Source organism: Phlebotomus papatasi, chromosome 3 (genome assembly GCF_024763615.1).
Source record: "Phlebotomus papatasi isolate M1 chromosome 3, Ppap_2.1, whole genome shotgun sequence".
NCBI classification, from domain to species: Eukaryota; Metazoa; Arthropoda; class Insecta; order Diptera; family Psychodidae; genus Phlebotomus; species Phlebotomus papatasi.
Genome location: NC_077224.1, coordinates 60628186 through 60643933, shown reverse-complemented (window position 1 = coordinate 60643933; position 15748 = coordinate 60628186). Strand labels below are relative to the sequence as shown.

At 34.6% G+C, this 15748-nt stretch overlaps 1 protein-coding gene across 2 annotated transcripts in view; it reads right to left on the bottom strand.

Annotated features, from left to right (window-relative positions):
• Positions 1-3350: 3350 nt before the first annotated feature.
• LOC129807028 (multidrug resistance-associated protein 1) overlaps positions 3351-15748 on the bottom strand; it is a 64724-nt gene continuing 52326 nt past the window's right edge. The window contains exons 11-15 of one of the 2 annotated variants that reach the window (XM_055855976.1): positions 15198-15418; positions 9181-9293; positions 8998-9102; positions 3756-4644; positions 3351-3682 (exon numbers count right to left, since the gene is read on the bottom strand). In XM_055855976.1, coding sequence (XP_055711951.1) covers positions 3491-3682; positions 3756-4644; positions 8998-9102; positions 9181-9293; positions 15198-15418 — 1520 coding nt within the window. In that variant the 3' untranslated portion in view covers positions 3351-3490. The remainder of the gene's footprint in view (positions 3683-3755; positions 4645-8997; positions 9103-9180; positions 9294-15197; positions 15419-15748) is intronic. The other variant, XM_055855975.1, reaches the window with a different exon arrangement.

Here is a 15748-nt window from a genome sequence, read left to right as displayed (position 1 = left end):
AGAATTTATTTATTTTATTGCTTTATTTTGTTTTTAAAATAATATTTTAAAATAGTTTAGAAAATTTCAGAGTGCAGGGAATTTACTGGGAGTTTTTCCAATAATATTGTACCGTGGAAAAACTAATGCAATGTACATGCCGTAAAAATAATTATTTTTTATACAATTAAATTTAAAATTTCTGTAAAGAAACGATATTAAACCGGTTTCATCTCTAAAAACCGCGATTTTAAAACCATCTTCAGTATAGAGCGGTTTACCGGTATTTCGAAAAGAGGTTAACCGATGTTGGATTCACTACTTCGGATGTGTAGAAACATTGTGAAAAAAATTCTCGAAGATCGATTTCGAAAAGCAAATAAACACGTTTTTACTTCTCGCTTCGTCCACGTGGTGACTGAAATATTTCCGGTTCGAATTTTGAAGTATATCGAGTGGCAAGTGTCAATCTCCACAATGTTATGGACAAAATCAAAGCAGCGATGCTGATAATGTCTGTTGGATTGCTGAAGTGCTTCATAATCACTGAGTAACTCCTTAAACAGCCTCTTAGTGGGGTATTTAATTTCTTTTACAACTTCACACGAAAGTTTTATTTGAAAATTCGAAATTCATTTTGATTTTTTCGAACATCAGCGACATTTAGTGCAAAATAAAAAGCCTTTTGACTTTTAGCCAAGACATTGATGGAGAATCAAAACGCTGGCTTTGAGCACACTTTCTGAATCTCTAAATCCCTTATCTGTCAAAAATATCGAATATTCGAACGAACATACTACATTAACAGCGCCCTAAGCGGCAAATTCATGAACTTAATTTATAATTTTAGGATGATTTCAAGAGTATTTATTTGTGAATACTATCAATTGTGCATTTAGTACAAAAATATTAGAAGTTTACTTGATTGACAATGAATAGTGTTCCAGAGAGTGAGAAACGTAAGATAAATTTCGAAGTGAACGCTCATATGAACTATCTCCTGCTTTCGCAGCTGAAGTTCAAAAAATTCGAAGATCGATTTCGAAATTCAGAGAAAAAACTAGTTTTACTTCTCACTTCGTCCGCGTGCGAATTTCGAAAAGTCGTTAAAATCTATCTGTTTCTGCTTTCTTGTACCCATTTCTTTCATTCTTTCTTGTCCCATTTCATTTTAATTCTTCTCATAATCATTGAGTCATGTGATAATAACAAATTTGTTAGTGTTATATTTTCGATACTTCATATATTTCCCCCACTTTCGTGCGAAAATGTAGTTTCAAAATTAGAAATAGAGTTTCGAATTCTTCTAACAGCAATGAATAATTAAGAAAATAGGGGAAAGTCGGAAAGTCTTCTCCCTTCGAACGTTCATGTCTTCGAATAATGTGAATTTTCTTTTATTTTTTCAAAGAGATTTACAGATTTCTATTAAATATTAGTTAGCTTATGATCAATTATTGATAATTATGTGAATTATTACTTGCAAGTCTCTTAGGAAAAATACCGGAATTCTCATTATTCGAAGGGAGAGCACTTTCCATGAATTGAATTGAATTGAATGGAATTGACTTTTTGTGAAAATAGAGTCCGATTTACCTTTTAGCCAAGACACTCTTCGAAACTAAAATTCTAGCTGTGAATGGGAAATTTTGTCATTTCGGCAATTACTTTTTCTTTAAATGTTGGCAACTGTAATTGTACGTTTTTATTTAGTTTTCGCAAGAATTATTCAGAAAAATATAAGGAACCGGTGAGTGTTGGGAGATGGATATCAGCTTAGAAAAACAATTTTTTTCCAAAGCTTTCAGCTGAGACTTCAAGCAAAGCTTCAAGCCTTCCTCAGTGAGCAAATCTAGAATTTTCTTGCTAGATTTTCCCACTGAGGAAGACTTGGAATCTAAGCCGAAACCCTTGGGAAAATCTTCTTTTCCTAAGTTGCTCCAACTTCGAAAAGACAAGGAAAAATGAAGGCGTGGCTTCGACAGACCTCGTAGTGTCATCAAATTTATTCTTTACCTTTGACTTTCGCCGACTATACTCAAAATTTCTTGTTTCTACAACTTCCAAACCATAGTAGGGTGAGTGTACAAAATTCTGGCCAGCTTGCAATTTCGGCCACATTTTTTGTTCTTCGGATTTTCATGAATTTTTAGTTTTTACATACTCTAGAGATTATACAATGCAAAAGAATAACAAAAAATGTAGCTTCGACAAACGAGATGACAGGAAAAAGATATTGGAAGAATTCCCGAAGGGCAAGGAACGATAAGAATGAAGGAGGCCGAAATAGGGTACCAAAGCTATGTCTACATTTCTATTCATTTTAAAATGTATTAATAATAATTTTAAAGTAAATAAAAACGATAAACTTTCTACAAGGTTCTAAGCAACACTCCTTAAGCAGAAGGAATGAATAAAATCAATTTCAATTAAATATATTACATTTCAAACTTGAGGCTTTGGTAATATCTTTAATAGAAATTGTTTTTTTTTTCATTTATTCTGCTTAAGGAGTGTTGCTTGGAACCTTGTAAAGAGTTTACCGTCTTTATTTACTCTAAAATCATTCTTAATACATTTTAAAATGAATACAAATATAGACATAGCTTTGGTACGCTATTTCGGCCACCTTCATTCTCATAGTTTCTTGCCCTTCGGGAATTCTTCCAATATCCTTTTCCCGTCTTCTCGTTTGTCGAAGCTACATTTTTTTATTTTTTTGCATTGTATAATCTCTAGAGTACCTAAAATTTAAAAGTTCATGGAAATTCGAGGAACAAAAAAGGTGGCCGAAATTGCAAGCTGGCCGGAATTTGGCACACTTACCCTACCCTATTTTTATATTTTACGAATCTTTTGCGAGTCTCGCAGAGGGCGTGGTTAATTTTTTTGTTCGCAATGTTCTGTAAGCCACTCCTTAAAGTCAAATGTTAAAAGTAATTTTCTGGAAAAGTGTGATTCTCGGAGACATACAAATAAAATTTTGATGATATTTAATTTGAGGTAATATTAAATTGTTTTTATTTTTTTATTTTTTAGAAGATTTACTTCATTTGATATTAACACGGAATTTTTCTAAAAAAAAAACAAAGAAAAATGTTTTGAAAAACGTTAGTAATTTTTTGTAGTCTTCAAAGTCTTCAACAATGAGAAACTTAAAAGGCAAAATAAATTTGCATAGAAAATCTTATTTTTGTTAGCCTTATCTTCTGAAGGGGCGTGGCCTAAAATACTTTTGAGCGGAGCTTATATCAAGAACCCAATACAAACTCCCTGCAAAAAAATTGAGCTGAAAATCAAAGTTACAGTAAATCATAAAAGTCCCAGAGTTAATCTTACGACTAAATATGAAAAAAGAAAAAAATCATCGAAATATTTTAAGAGGAGAATTCAGATGGAACACTCTGTACTGTCCTTGAGATTGGAATCTCTTGGTGAAATCTCCAGAAATTCTTTTGTTTATTATTATTTTTAAGTAAATTATTTTACCTGAATCGGACTGATTTCATTCTTAAACTAAATTGGCATCCTTAGCCATACTGTAGAAGGCAGATTTTTTATCTTGGAGCAATTCACTGGGTGAGGAAAATTCAAGGATTTGTCCACGATCGAGCACAATCACCCTATCCGAATCCAAAATTGTATTGAGACGATGAGCAATTGTGAGGACTGTACAATCCTTGAATTCTGTGCGAATTGTACGCTGAAAAAAATATCCAATAAAAATCAGAATTTGAGAAATAAATCCTTCAAACTTCCCCTGGGTTATTCATTACCTGGATAAGATCATCAGTTTCCAAATCAACAGCTGCTGTAGCTTCATCCAAAATCAACACTTTTGTCTTCCTCAAAAGTGCCCTTGCCAGGCAAACAAGCTGTCTCTGTCCCACTGACAGATTCTCACCACCTTCGGAAACTTCATGATTCAGCCCAGCGGTCAATCCCTTAACAAATGCCCTAAGATGTGCATGTTCCAATGCACGCCAAACATCATCATCTGAATGGCTATTGAAAGGATCTAGATTCATTCTCAGTGATCCAGAAAACAACACCGGATCTTGCGGTATAATCGTCAATCGGGATCGTAGCGTATGCAAGCCCAATTTTGAAATATCCTGTCCATCGATCAAGATACTTCCACCAGCGGATTCAATAATCCGAAATAGGGACAGTGTCAAACTGGACTTTCCAGCTCCAGTTCGTCCCACAATTCCCACTTTCTGACCACCATCAACCACAAAATCAATTCCACGCAGAACAAGTTCCAATCCCTCTCGATACCTCACTTGGAAATTCTTGAATTCCACCGTTCCCACTTCTGGCCAATTAGTCGGTACTGTCGCATTGGGCAACTCCCATGGAGCTTCCTGCTTTGTCTCAGCGTACTCCTTGATACGCTCCACTGCCACAATATTCGTCTCCACGTCTGACGTCATTCTGACCAACCAATTGAGGGTCTGCGTAATTTGCAGAGCATAGGACACCGAAAGTCCTACCGAACCCTCATCTGTGCTGTCGCGTCCGAGGACAGCGAACATAGCAGCAAAAAGGATAATCAGATTTCCCACCATTTCCAATCTAACTGCTAGCCAGCGATTGGCAATGATACTGGGAAAGTAGCAGACTTGATTGAAGTCCACTTTGTCTTCTGATTCACCAATGAACCTACAAAAATGAGATAATGTCATGCATCCAGAAAATCCAGGTTCCCTTTTTGATTACAACAAATTGTATTTGAAACAGATAAAATTGACCCGATGCGTTTTTAACCCTCTAAATTCAACTCAAATCCGATACGCGCATTTTGAATTTCGAAAACTCCTAGATGACTTGTGAAAAAATATTACCATACGCTTATCTGGAGGGGAATTCTGTAACGCTCTGGCAATGCCATATGACAAATTGGGTTCGAATCTTAGGAGAGCTTTTTCGAAAATGCGATTCTGTAGCCGTGACATTGCCATTTCAGCTCACGTGACATTGTCAGAAGTCACGTATTTGAGATTTCTGGCAATTAAAATGACAATGAACGTTGTTAACCCTTTAACGACGAGATAGTTTTCGCGGACCGAAAATCAGCAATAAAAATGAAACCGATAAACAAAATCAGTAAAAGGTCTTACATTTAACCTTAGAAAATCCAAAAGAGTCTGATTCTGTGTATTTTTTTGGGCATTCACCACAATTCTTAATTATAAAGAAGATATTAACAATGCAACATTTAGGATAAATGATTAAAAAAGCAGAAATCTAAAGCTATGCACAACGAACATATTTTTCCATTGACTGTTCGTCATTTTGACAACAATCGAGGTCTTTTTGGTAAGCAGCATCGTGGCGAACATTTTACTTAAAGTTCGAATCTTGCGCGCACGAATTTTGTGTTCAGATTTGTTTTTGATAAAATCAAAAAATCATCCACCAATTCTTGACCAACAAACCCGGGAATCCGAGGGCAATTCTGTAAGAATTTGCCCCGGAAATCCGAGGGTAATTCTGTAAGAATTTGCCCCGGGAATCCGAGGGCAATTCTGTAAGAATTTGCCCCGGGAATCCGAGAGAAATTCTGGAAGAATTTGTCCCGGGAATCCGAGGGCAATTCTGGAAGAATTCGCCCCGGGAATCCGAGGTCAATTCTAGAAGAATTTGCCCCGGGAATCCGAGAGAAATTCTGTAAGAATTTGCCCCGGGAATCCAAGAGAAATTCTGAAGAATTTGCCCCGGGAATCCGAAAGAAATTCTGTAAGAATTCGCCCCGGGAATCCGAGAGAAATTCTGAAGAATCTGCCCCGGGAATTCGAGAGAAATTCTGTAAGAATTTGCCCCGGGAATACGAGGGCAATTCTGTAAGAATTTGCCCCTGGAATCCGAGGGCAAGTCTGTAAGAATTTGCCCCGGGAATCCGAGAGAAATTCTGAAGAATCTGCCCCGGGAATTCGAGAGAAATTCTGTAAGAATTTGCCCCGGGAATACGAGGGCAATTCTGTAAGAATTTGCCCCTGGAATCCGAGGGCAAGTCTGTAAGAATTTGCCCCGGGAATCCGAGATCAATTCTGTAAGAATTTGTCCCGGGAATCCGAGGGTAATTCTGGAAGAATTTGCCCCGGGAATACGAGGGCAATTCTGTAAGAATTTGCCCCTGGAATCCGAGATCAATTCTGTAAGAATTTGCCTCGGGAATCCGAGGGCAATTCTGGAAGAGTTTGCCCCGGGAATCCGAGGGCAATTCTGGAAGAATTTGCCCCGGGAATCCGAGGGAAAGTCTGTAAGAATTTGCCCCAGGAATCCGAAGTCAAATCTGTAAGAATTTTTTCCCGGGAATTCGAAGACAGTTCTGTAAGAAGTTGCCCCGGGAATACGAGGTCAATTCTGTAAGAATTTGCACCGGGAATCCGAGAGCAATTCTGTAAGAATTTGCCCCGGGAATCAAAAAGGGCAACTCTGTAAGAATTTGTCCTGGGAATCCAAAAACAGTTCTGTGAGGATCTGCCCCGGTGATGGATCTTGTCGGGAGATTTCCGGAGGGAATCTGCTCCAAGAACACGTTTTTCTTGTCACGAGTCTTGTAACTCATCAGGTCAATTCCCTTTCCTGAAAAATTGGAAATTCCCGTCCGTCGATCAAGAGGAAGGAGAGCGGTAAGAGAGAGAAGAGGGAGAGAGCAGCAGGTGTCTTCGACACGTCAGAAGAGAGAACACAGTCCTCAAATCCCAATTTGTCTACCGAATCCCAAGATGTCAGCGATGAAATTTGTAAAATATAGGCCCTTTTTGGGGGTTTTAAGTAACTAAAATCCGTGTCGTATTTATTTGGTCGGTGGTCGCGACTAAAGGTGCGAGACGGCCTCCTACACGGTAAAAACTTTTGGATACTGACCAAAATATTGGAACAAGTTTTCCTTGGAACAAATTTTTTTGGAATCGATTTGCACCTAGAAAAGATATGTTTTTGTTCCAAAAAGTTTTCTTTATAGTTTTGTTATGAAATGCAGTTATAATTTTGTTAGAGTTTTCTTTTGGAACCGTTTTGTTGATACGGTGGAATGTCTACAAATTTGAGTTGATTTCGTTTTATACAAATTTGTTCCTGAAATTTGGAACAGAATTTGTTGCACTCGGCTGTTTTGTTCACACTGTCAGGAACAAATTGGTACATATTTTTTATAACAATATTATTTCTACATCTGTAACATATTTGTTCCAAAAATTTTCGGTGTCCGTGGACGAGGTAATTTTTGGAACGAAATTATTACTCATATGGGGAATCTTTTTGTTCCCATTGACGGGAAAAAATCCGTGTAAGTGATTTCGTCTTACGGTTGAGGCCTGTAATTCAGTCGAGATGGATTTCGGTGGAGATTGTTCATAATGGCTCGTGCACACCTTTTAGATCAAGAAAATTTCGTGAAGTCGATTTTCGGATCCCGGAACGTAAATCATTTTCTAAAAGTTTTTCTTGAAACAAAGGAGGGTTTGACAAGCATCAATGAATCAACTTGACCTACATAATAACTTCTGAATTAGTTGAGGACAAGGGTGGGACGGTTAAAGTTTAATATGCGAAAGTGTGATATACAACGAGGTCGAACTTCACCTTGGTTCACAAAAGCTCTGAGATCGTAAAAACTTTCAGCTAAAAAGAGTTTAAATTCATTGCTTTGCTTCATCGTTAATCAAGCACCATTATTTATAAGATTTCGAGCTACCGTGACAGACAATCTTAAGTGAATGCCAACTTCCATCGGGAAATTATTTTGAGAAAAACTTGAGGCCATGGGGGGCACACTAACATTTATAAGAGAGGAAGTGGACGTTCCAACAAGATACTGTCATACAAATCACGCTAACTAAGATTGCTTAAAAACAATGTTTTGCTGTAAATTTTGAAGAAATAATGGCATCTACGATCACCGAATGCAAATCCGTTCAACTTATTAAACTCAAATTTAATAGGGAAAAATCAAACTTAAATAGCGGGGGTCTTACGGTGCTATCACACTAGGATTTTTCACAATTTAATTTTAAATTAAACTCAGCAAATTGAGCATTAAAATTGCGAGAACCACTTGACATTTTTCATAGCCAAGACACATTTTTGCGAGAAATTTGCTAAATTCAAAAAAGCCGCGTAGATTGCTAATTGTTTTATTTTGTTATTTGTGATTTTGTTACACTATTAGAAAAATGAGTGAATCCAGCGATGAGGAAGAAATTTTCCTACTTTATGTAGGACACATGTTCAATAAAAATGTGTCTCAAGGTAAAAGGAAGAGATTGTGGGCCAGAAAATGGATCCAAGAGAGATTTGCCTACGGATTCATTGAAAAAATGTATGACGATATCGCAACTGCTGATTTTTTGGACACAATTTTCTTCGTATGGCTACTGAAAAATTTGAGGAACTACTTCACAGTTGGACCTCACTTGCAGAAAGAAACAACAAAAATGAGGGTGCCTATATCGCCTAAGTCTCGGCTTATCTGGAATTTTTGAGCAATTTTAACATTTTAATTTGCTGAGTTGAAATTAATTTGAGCAACCGCATTCATGCTGCTATTTTAACATATTTAAACATGTTTTGGTGGGCCAAGTATTAGTTTATACACTGAAATCTCAAAAAGTTAAAATAACATTCCGGAAATGTTAATTTTACCCTGCAGTATTGATCCGAAATCGATGTAAATATTACCCTTTTTAGGTTATTGGGGGTTAAAGTTACCCTTTTTTCATGTTGATTTTACCCTCAAAAGGTGTAAAATTAACATTAAAAAATGTTGATATATCTTTACACCCGAAAAGTGTTAAAGTTATGACGAAAAACAGTTAATCGTAGCCTCTTTTTTTTCTCAGTGTATCAATAAATAAGCGAAAATCTATTATATCAAACAATTTTTAATGCAAAATAATGCATAGGAACCATTCATCTGAAAATTAAATTGAATTTACAAATTGAAAAAATCCTAGTGTGACAGTACGGTTAAGTTGATATCAAACACAATTGAATAAATATCAAACTTACCGCTCTTGTACTCCATAGGCCCTAATTGTTTGAGCTCCTGTGATACTCTCACCAAAATGGGAGTAAATTGGCGATCTTGAGACAGATTCCAGTCTCTTCAGTTGCCTGTAAAAACAAACAAAAAGAACCATTTTCAGACCTAAACTACCATCAATCTTTGCAAAAAAAAAAAAAAATTCAAACCTAGATGTAGCCACATAGAATCTTTGGACAAAGTAGTAGAGTAGTCCAATTGGTAGAATTACAGCAACAAAAAGAGGCGTTGAAATACTGATAACAACCAATGTGGCCAGCACCTAAACATTAGATTAATTCCATTGTTGAAGAAAAACAGAAAAAAACATGTTATTAAAAAATTTTCCAAAAAATCTGACAACAGAGATTAATAGGGGAATAACGTCACAAGACATTAAAAAATAGCTAAAGACATTTTTAAAAAAAAATCAAAACACATTTGAAAAAAATACTTGATTTACATTCTCTCTCCAAATTCTTATTTTTTTTTAACAGTGAACTATACAAAAAATAAAACTTTTAAATTTTCGAAATGACAATGGCTACAAAAAAATTAAAAAAATAAATCATTCGACCCATTTAAATTAAATTAATTTTAGGATATTTTTGGGAACACAATATCAAACTCAAGGCAATTCTCAGACTCCTCTCTTGTATCTTATAATTTAATTGGTAAGTTAATTTAATTTTTGCAAGTACCTCAATGGCACAAACAATCCAATCGAGCAATAAATCTGGGAGCTTCGTGTCGACTATATCAGTATCTTTAGAAAATCGAGATAAAATTCGTCCCAATGGAGTTGTATCGAAAAACTCCATGGAAAGATGAAGGGTATTATTCAAGAAATAATTGTGCAATCTAACAGCAGCACTCCAGCAAGCCAGAAGAAGCGTCACATCGAATGCGACTCGAGCAAAAGCTGCATACAAGAACAAAATAGAAAATGGTTATGTTTGTAAAATTGTTTTTTTTTTCTTTTTTTTTTATTAGAAAACATTGAGGATTTTTCATTGAATGAATTTTGTATATTGTGTTCCACTGTTTGACGAATATTCTTTCCGTTTTATTAATGGATTATTTGTGCTTAAGTGTTAGTTAGACAAACAAAGCAGTGATTAAAAAATAAATAAAAATAAAATAAAATGTGTAAAAGTGCAAGGACTGTTGTTAGTATTTTATTTTTTTGTTTCTTTTCTGCAAATTGTTACCTCAAACATAACATACAATAGTCCATCGATTAAATAGGGCAGCTCTTGATCAATAATTTCAACATCTTGAGAAAATCTTGATAAAATACGTCCAATTGGTGTTGTATCGAAGAAAAATGTTGGCAAATGTATAACATTTCTTAATAAATTTCTATGAATAGTTACAGCTGCAAACAAACCCCCAAGAGCTGGAGCAAGATCAACGAAATACGATACAGCAGCTAAAAAATTTACATTTGCTTTCTTTATTTTTTAATTTTTTTTTAAATATTTTTTTTTAAGAGGAGTACAATTTGATGCAGAAAAATGTGAGTGAGTGTGTTAAGTATATTGTGAAAATTGTAAGTTTTATGCACATTTTAGTTACATAACGTCAAACGTAAATTAAAAAAAAATAATAATGCAAAAAACACACGAAATATTAATCACTTAAAACTTAAAAAAAAACCATGCACATTTCTTGCTACTTGCTCTATTATTAAAACAGATAAATTTCTTTTATTAAACCATTTGTATATGAGTTCTCAAGGTTCTGAATTACTCTATCCAGGGGGAAGATTATGTGATGTCCTAGAAAGTCGAACAAGATATTATCCTCTTCAAAATGAACCGCAGTGAGAAGACATAGCTTTTTTTTAAAAGCTTATTTACCACCCCGATACACAGAATACGATTTTAGTAGTTTTAATCAATTAAGACATTTCATAAGTTCGAAATTAGTCAAGAAACATGGGATAGATCTCTGAGATTGAACACTTCAAGGACTTCAAGGAAATAACACGATTCATATGATATAATCGAATGCTCAAAGTTGCCATCTCTAACCGTTTAACCTCCATCTAAGGTTTTTTCTTCTCTAGAATTCCCAAAGGTATGCTCACAGCTGAAGTTTGGGTTCTCCTAAAGTGTCTCGGATGAAACCTAAATAGATTTGTATATGCACAAAATGTCGTTGATATTCGAAAAATCCAAACTGAATTTCGAAATATTTTATAAAGTCGAAATTCACATCCGTTTCTTTCTTAAAAGTTTCGTATATGTCTATTCTACTTTTCTACACTCTTTTTTTTCTTCTTTTGAACATTACACCAAATTAAATTTAATTCAGTCCAATTTAGTGTACGAAAGAGTGGGATAGACTTATGCAAATCTTTTTAGAAAGCAAAGGACACGAATTTTGTTTTCATAAAATCCTACCGATCTAAAAGGTATGCTGGAGGCATAAAGACACCTCAATGCTTTGATTTTCCAACAATAGAGTCAAGACTTGATATTTGAGATGAATTGCTTGACCCACCACGCGGACGAAACTAACAGTAAAAATATATTTTCTTAGGTTTTCGAAACGATTTTCGAAATTCTTTTCTCTCAGGGAAACTTTGGCTGTGAGCGCTTGAAATGTGTCTGTAATGGTGTCTACACAATGAGCCCAAACAGAAGTAGATTTCGATTCACCAATAGTGTCTTGGATAAAAGGTAAACTGAACTCTATTTGCAGAAAATGTAGTTGAAGTTCGAAGAATTCAAATTCAATTTCGAATTTTCATATTAAATTTTCGAACAAGGTGGGGAAATTTATCAAATATCACACTAAAAAGCTGGCAAAAGAGTTACTCAGTGATCATGGAGTGATTAAATACTGGCGCAAGAACAAGTAAACATCGTTGTTCTGTTTTTCCTCACAACAATGTAAAGACCGTCACATTTTGACACTTGAGCACTTCGAAATGCACTTCAGGATGTAACTTCCGCCACCTTGCGAAAGTATTAAGAAGTAAGAAAGTCTCCTTTTTGGATCTTCAAATAGATTTTCGAATTTTTCAAGATCTACTTCTGTACGGAAAGAATAGGAGCAATTTTCGTCAAAAATTGCTTTTTAAAAAAAAAAAATTTGAGGTTTCTGTCTACAATGACAGGGTAAATTTTCTTTAAAGACATTTTTTAAAGAAATTTCTCACAGGATGTAGAGGCCATAAGGGATTAATCTACTTTCACTCTGCAGAAACAAAAGGGTAATAAGCTTAGTCTAAATTGTCCAATTAAATATACGTCGCATCGCGAGATCGCCGAGCAGCACAAGCTGGAAAATACTGGGATAAATTTTCCCAGGAGCATCCATAATGTATTAGATAAAACATCCAAGAGTCATTATAAACAGCCAAGAGGCGCTACTTTGGGGAGCGATATCTCAACCAGTAAGTTGGGCTTCACAAAGAAGTAAGTATTAGCACAAAGAGAACTACTACAGCAAATCAACAGACAAATGAATAAGCTCAGTTTGCTTTAATTGTACCCCAGCCCTGGGCATATCTGTTACTCGCAAGAATTATAGCCTAAGTTGTAAATTACGCTGAGTGGGCCTAAATTAAAATTGTAAGTCCAGAGTGATGATTAAAAAAAACACCAAAAGTTTTCCGTTCCTCCTCAGTAAGAGTAGAAGAGCACAAAAGAACGGAAGAGACAAGAAATCACATTTTTGATCACTGAAGAAGATGCACAATAGTACAAAAACATCCTAACAATTTCAGATCACCAATATTTGTGAATTCTTACTGGGCACTTACGCAGTGTTCGTAAATCGTATAACCCACTAAAAAGTTCGTAAAAGTTTGTACTTTTTTACAAATATTGTTCGTAACTTGAGCACTTTGCGAACATTTTTTGTTCTTTTACAAACATTTGGTTGTGAATTTTCAAAACACACAGAAAAATCTTGGTAAAATTTTGTCATTTGTTCGTAAAGTTTTGTCAGACAAAACAAAAATGTACGAACAAATGTCTCTTAATCCATTCCTTACTATGGTATTATACATCATACGCAAATTGAGTGATTTTAAATGATTTAGTCCTGGGCAATTTTTATCCGAATTGCTGCCGGGAATAAATTTTTAGTAACTTTAGTTCTTCAATTACTTGGGAAAAATAGTCCGACAGAGATGAAAAGACATTTTGTTATTGTTTTCTTGTTTGTTAAGACGTGTGTTTGACAGGGGCTCCCGCGCCCCCATAATAGATACAAAAAATTTCTTTTCAAAAATTTCATCTATTAATCTGTAGGAAACTAATCCCAAAATATGAACATTCTATCTCAAGTATTTCTGGTACATTGACTGAATGGGTCAAAACAACAAAAAATGCTCAAGTTACGAACAATGTTTGTGAGAAAAATTACAAACTTTAACGAGGTTTTTAATAGGTTATACAATACACGAACATTTCGTAAGTCTTCAGTAGGAACTCACAAATTTTTACGAACAATTTTATGGAATATTTTTTCTGTTAATAAAACCAATTTAGAAAAACTTTTGTATTAAACGTAAATTATTTCGATCAGACCAAATTTGTTTGATATTTTTAACGGAGCCATTTAGAATGTAGTAGAAACGAAGGAACACCTATTCGGCAGGAAACATTTATTGTCAATTTCGTAAAAATATTTAAATTTAATGTATATAATAAAATGTAAGTAATATTACGTTTTTTCATCAATCTACCTATTCTTATAAGGACATTCTGTTCAAATTGTACGAATTCTTGAAGTGTCAATAGGTATTCTTTCAACCCTAAATATTTTTTGTAAAATAACTTTCGATACTGCGATATATTCTAAAAAGCAGATAAACTAGGTAACTTATCAAAGATCATTTTTATACTTTATCTTTCCGTTTCATTTTCAAATAAATTTTTCAACCTTGATTTTTTTTGTTTCTCTTGAAACAAACATTCATAAAACTTCAAAAGATTATTCTTCTTTTCTAAAAAGCACCCGATATAAACATAGCAAGTCATCTCAGAGATGACTTCTTTTTTGCATTGAAAAATCCGGCAAGTACGTTATGGGGAGCTCGTTCTCAGCGTTCCTGCGTTTGTAATGTCTAATGCAACTGATCGCAATTTTTGTAAAGAGTGATTTTATGTAATTGTTAATGGTTTTCTCTCCCGAAGTATACGCTTAAGTGTCAACCTCTTTAATGGCCTCTACAGACTCAAGAACTCTTCAATATGGACCTAAATTTCTCTAGTGTGTAGAGGTCATAAAAGGAAGCACTTGATAAAACTATCAATGCCAGTCATACTCTAAAAATTTTACCAATTCGATATGTTTCAAAATATCTAATCTTTTTAAATTCCTTTCAAACTCTTTAGATTATCACACAACCTTACCCCTCTGAAATATGATAATAATTTTAACTTATACAAAATATATTGTTTCTCGTTAAAGATATTAAAATTGCTTCTTCCAACTCCCTTTATTTACGGTTTATATTTGCAAAACCGATTGAAACAAAAAACCATTTCTCAATGCCTATTTAAAAAACAATAAAATTATTCTGTTTCCATCTCAATACAAACAAAAGTATACTGCAAAAATGTGTGCATGGTAAAATTTTTGATTATTCTTTTGTATGTGCCACTGAAATTTTCCTTAAGACAGAAAAGAGAATACCTGAGCCCTATCCCATACTAAACGGATTTAGAAGAACCTACCGTTTCTGAAAATAGAATTTAATTTAAATGTATCGACAATACCTCAAAGGAAAAATAGTAAACAGCACTAACATTCCTCGGCAAAATAGAATCGAGTATATCAATGTCTTTTGAAAATCGTGCCAATATTCGACCACTTGGTGTTGTATCAAAGTAACTAAGGGGAGCCCTCAATGTACCCCACAGCAAGACTCTATGGAGTTTCTTGGCAGCAAAAAGTGTTCCCATTAGTGGTGTAAAATCCGTGAAGAAAGACATTATTGCTAAAATAAGAACATCGCAATGTTACACACTTAACTAAAACAGGGTTTTTTGTGTTTGTTTTTTCTCCTTGATAGAAAGACAAAAATTGCATCCTGAACTGTAAGATTAAAAATTGTGTTAAATGTGCAACACTTTCCTTTGGCATGCAAAAATTTCATAATTCTCAAACACACTAGTGTTAGTATCATCTACTAAACTTGCTTTTTTTATTTAAAAAAAAATACCTCAAAGAGACACCAAAGCATCGTACTCATTTGCATAGGCAAAACTGTATCAATTGCTTCGACATCTTTGGAAAAACGCGCCAAAATTCTCCCACTTGGAGTTGTGTCGAAAAAATTAAGGGCACTTCTCAATATACCAACAAGCATCTCTTTGTGGAGTCTTTTGGCAGCTCCAAGGGCACCCAAGAGCGGCAAGAGATCCGCAAAGAATGAGAAAAATCCTAAACAGAGGAATATTCCGTTGAAATTTATATGTTGTGTGTGTTCTTTAATCTAAGTTTTTTTTTGTAAAATACTTCTTTCTCCATGAAACGACAATGTAACATGCACATTTTTCGTGTAAATTATTTCGAATTATACTGACTGAATGATGTTAGGAATAAATTTTAATCTAATGGAGAGAAAACTTCAATCATGAAGTATCGACAGTTTATTCACAAACGCGTAGCATTAGGATTTTCAGCAGGAAAATTTCTATATTGTACAACAGCATTGAAATAATCAGCATATCGCAATTACAGGTAGCATTCTGAAGCTTCAGTTTGCATTAA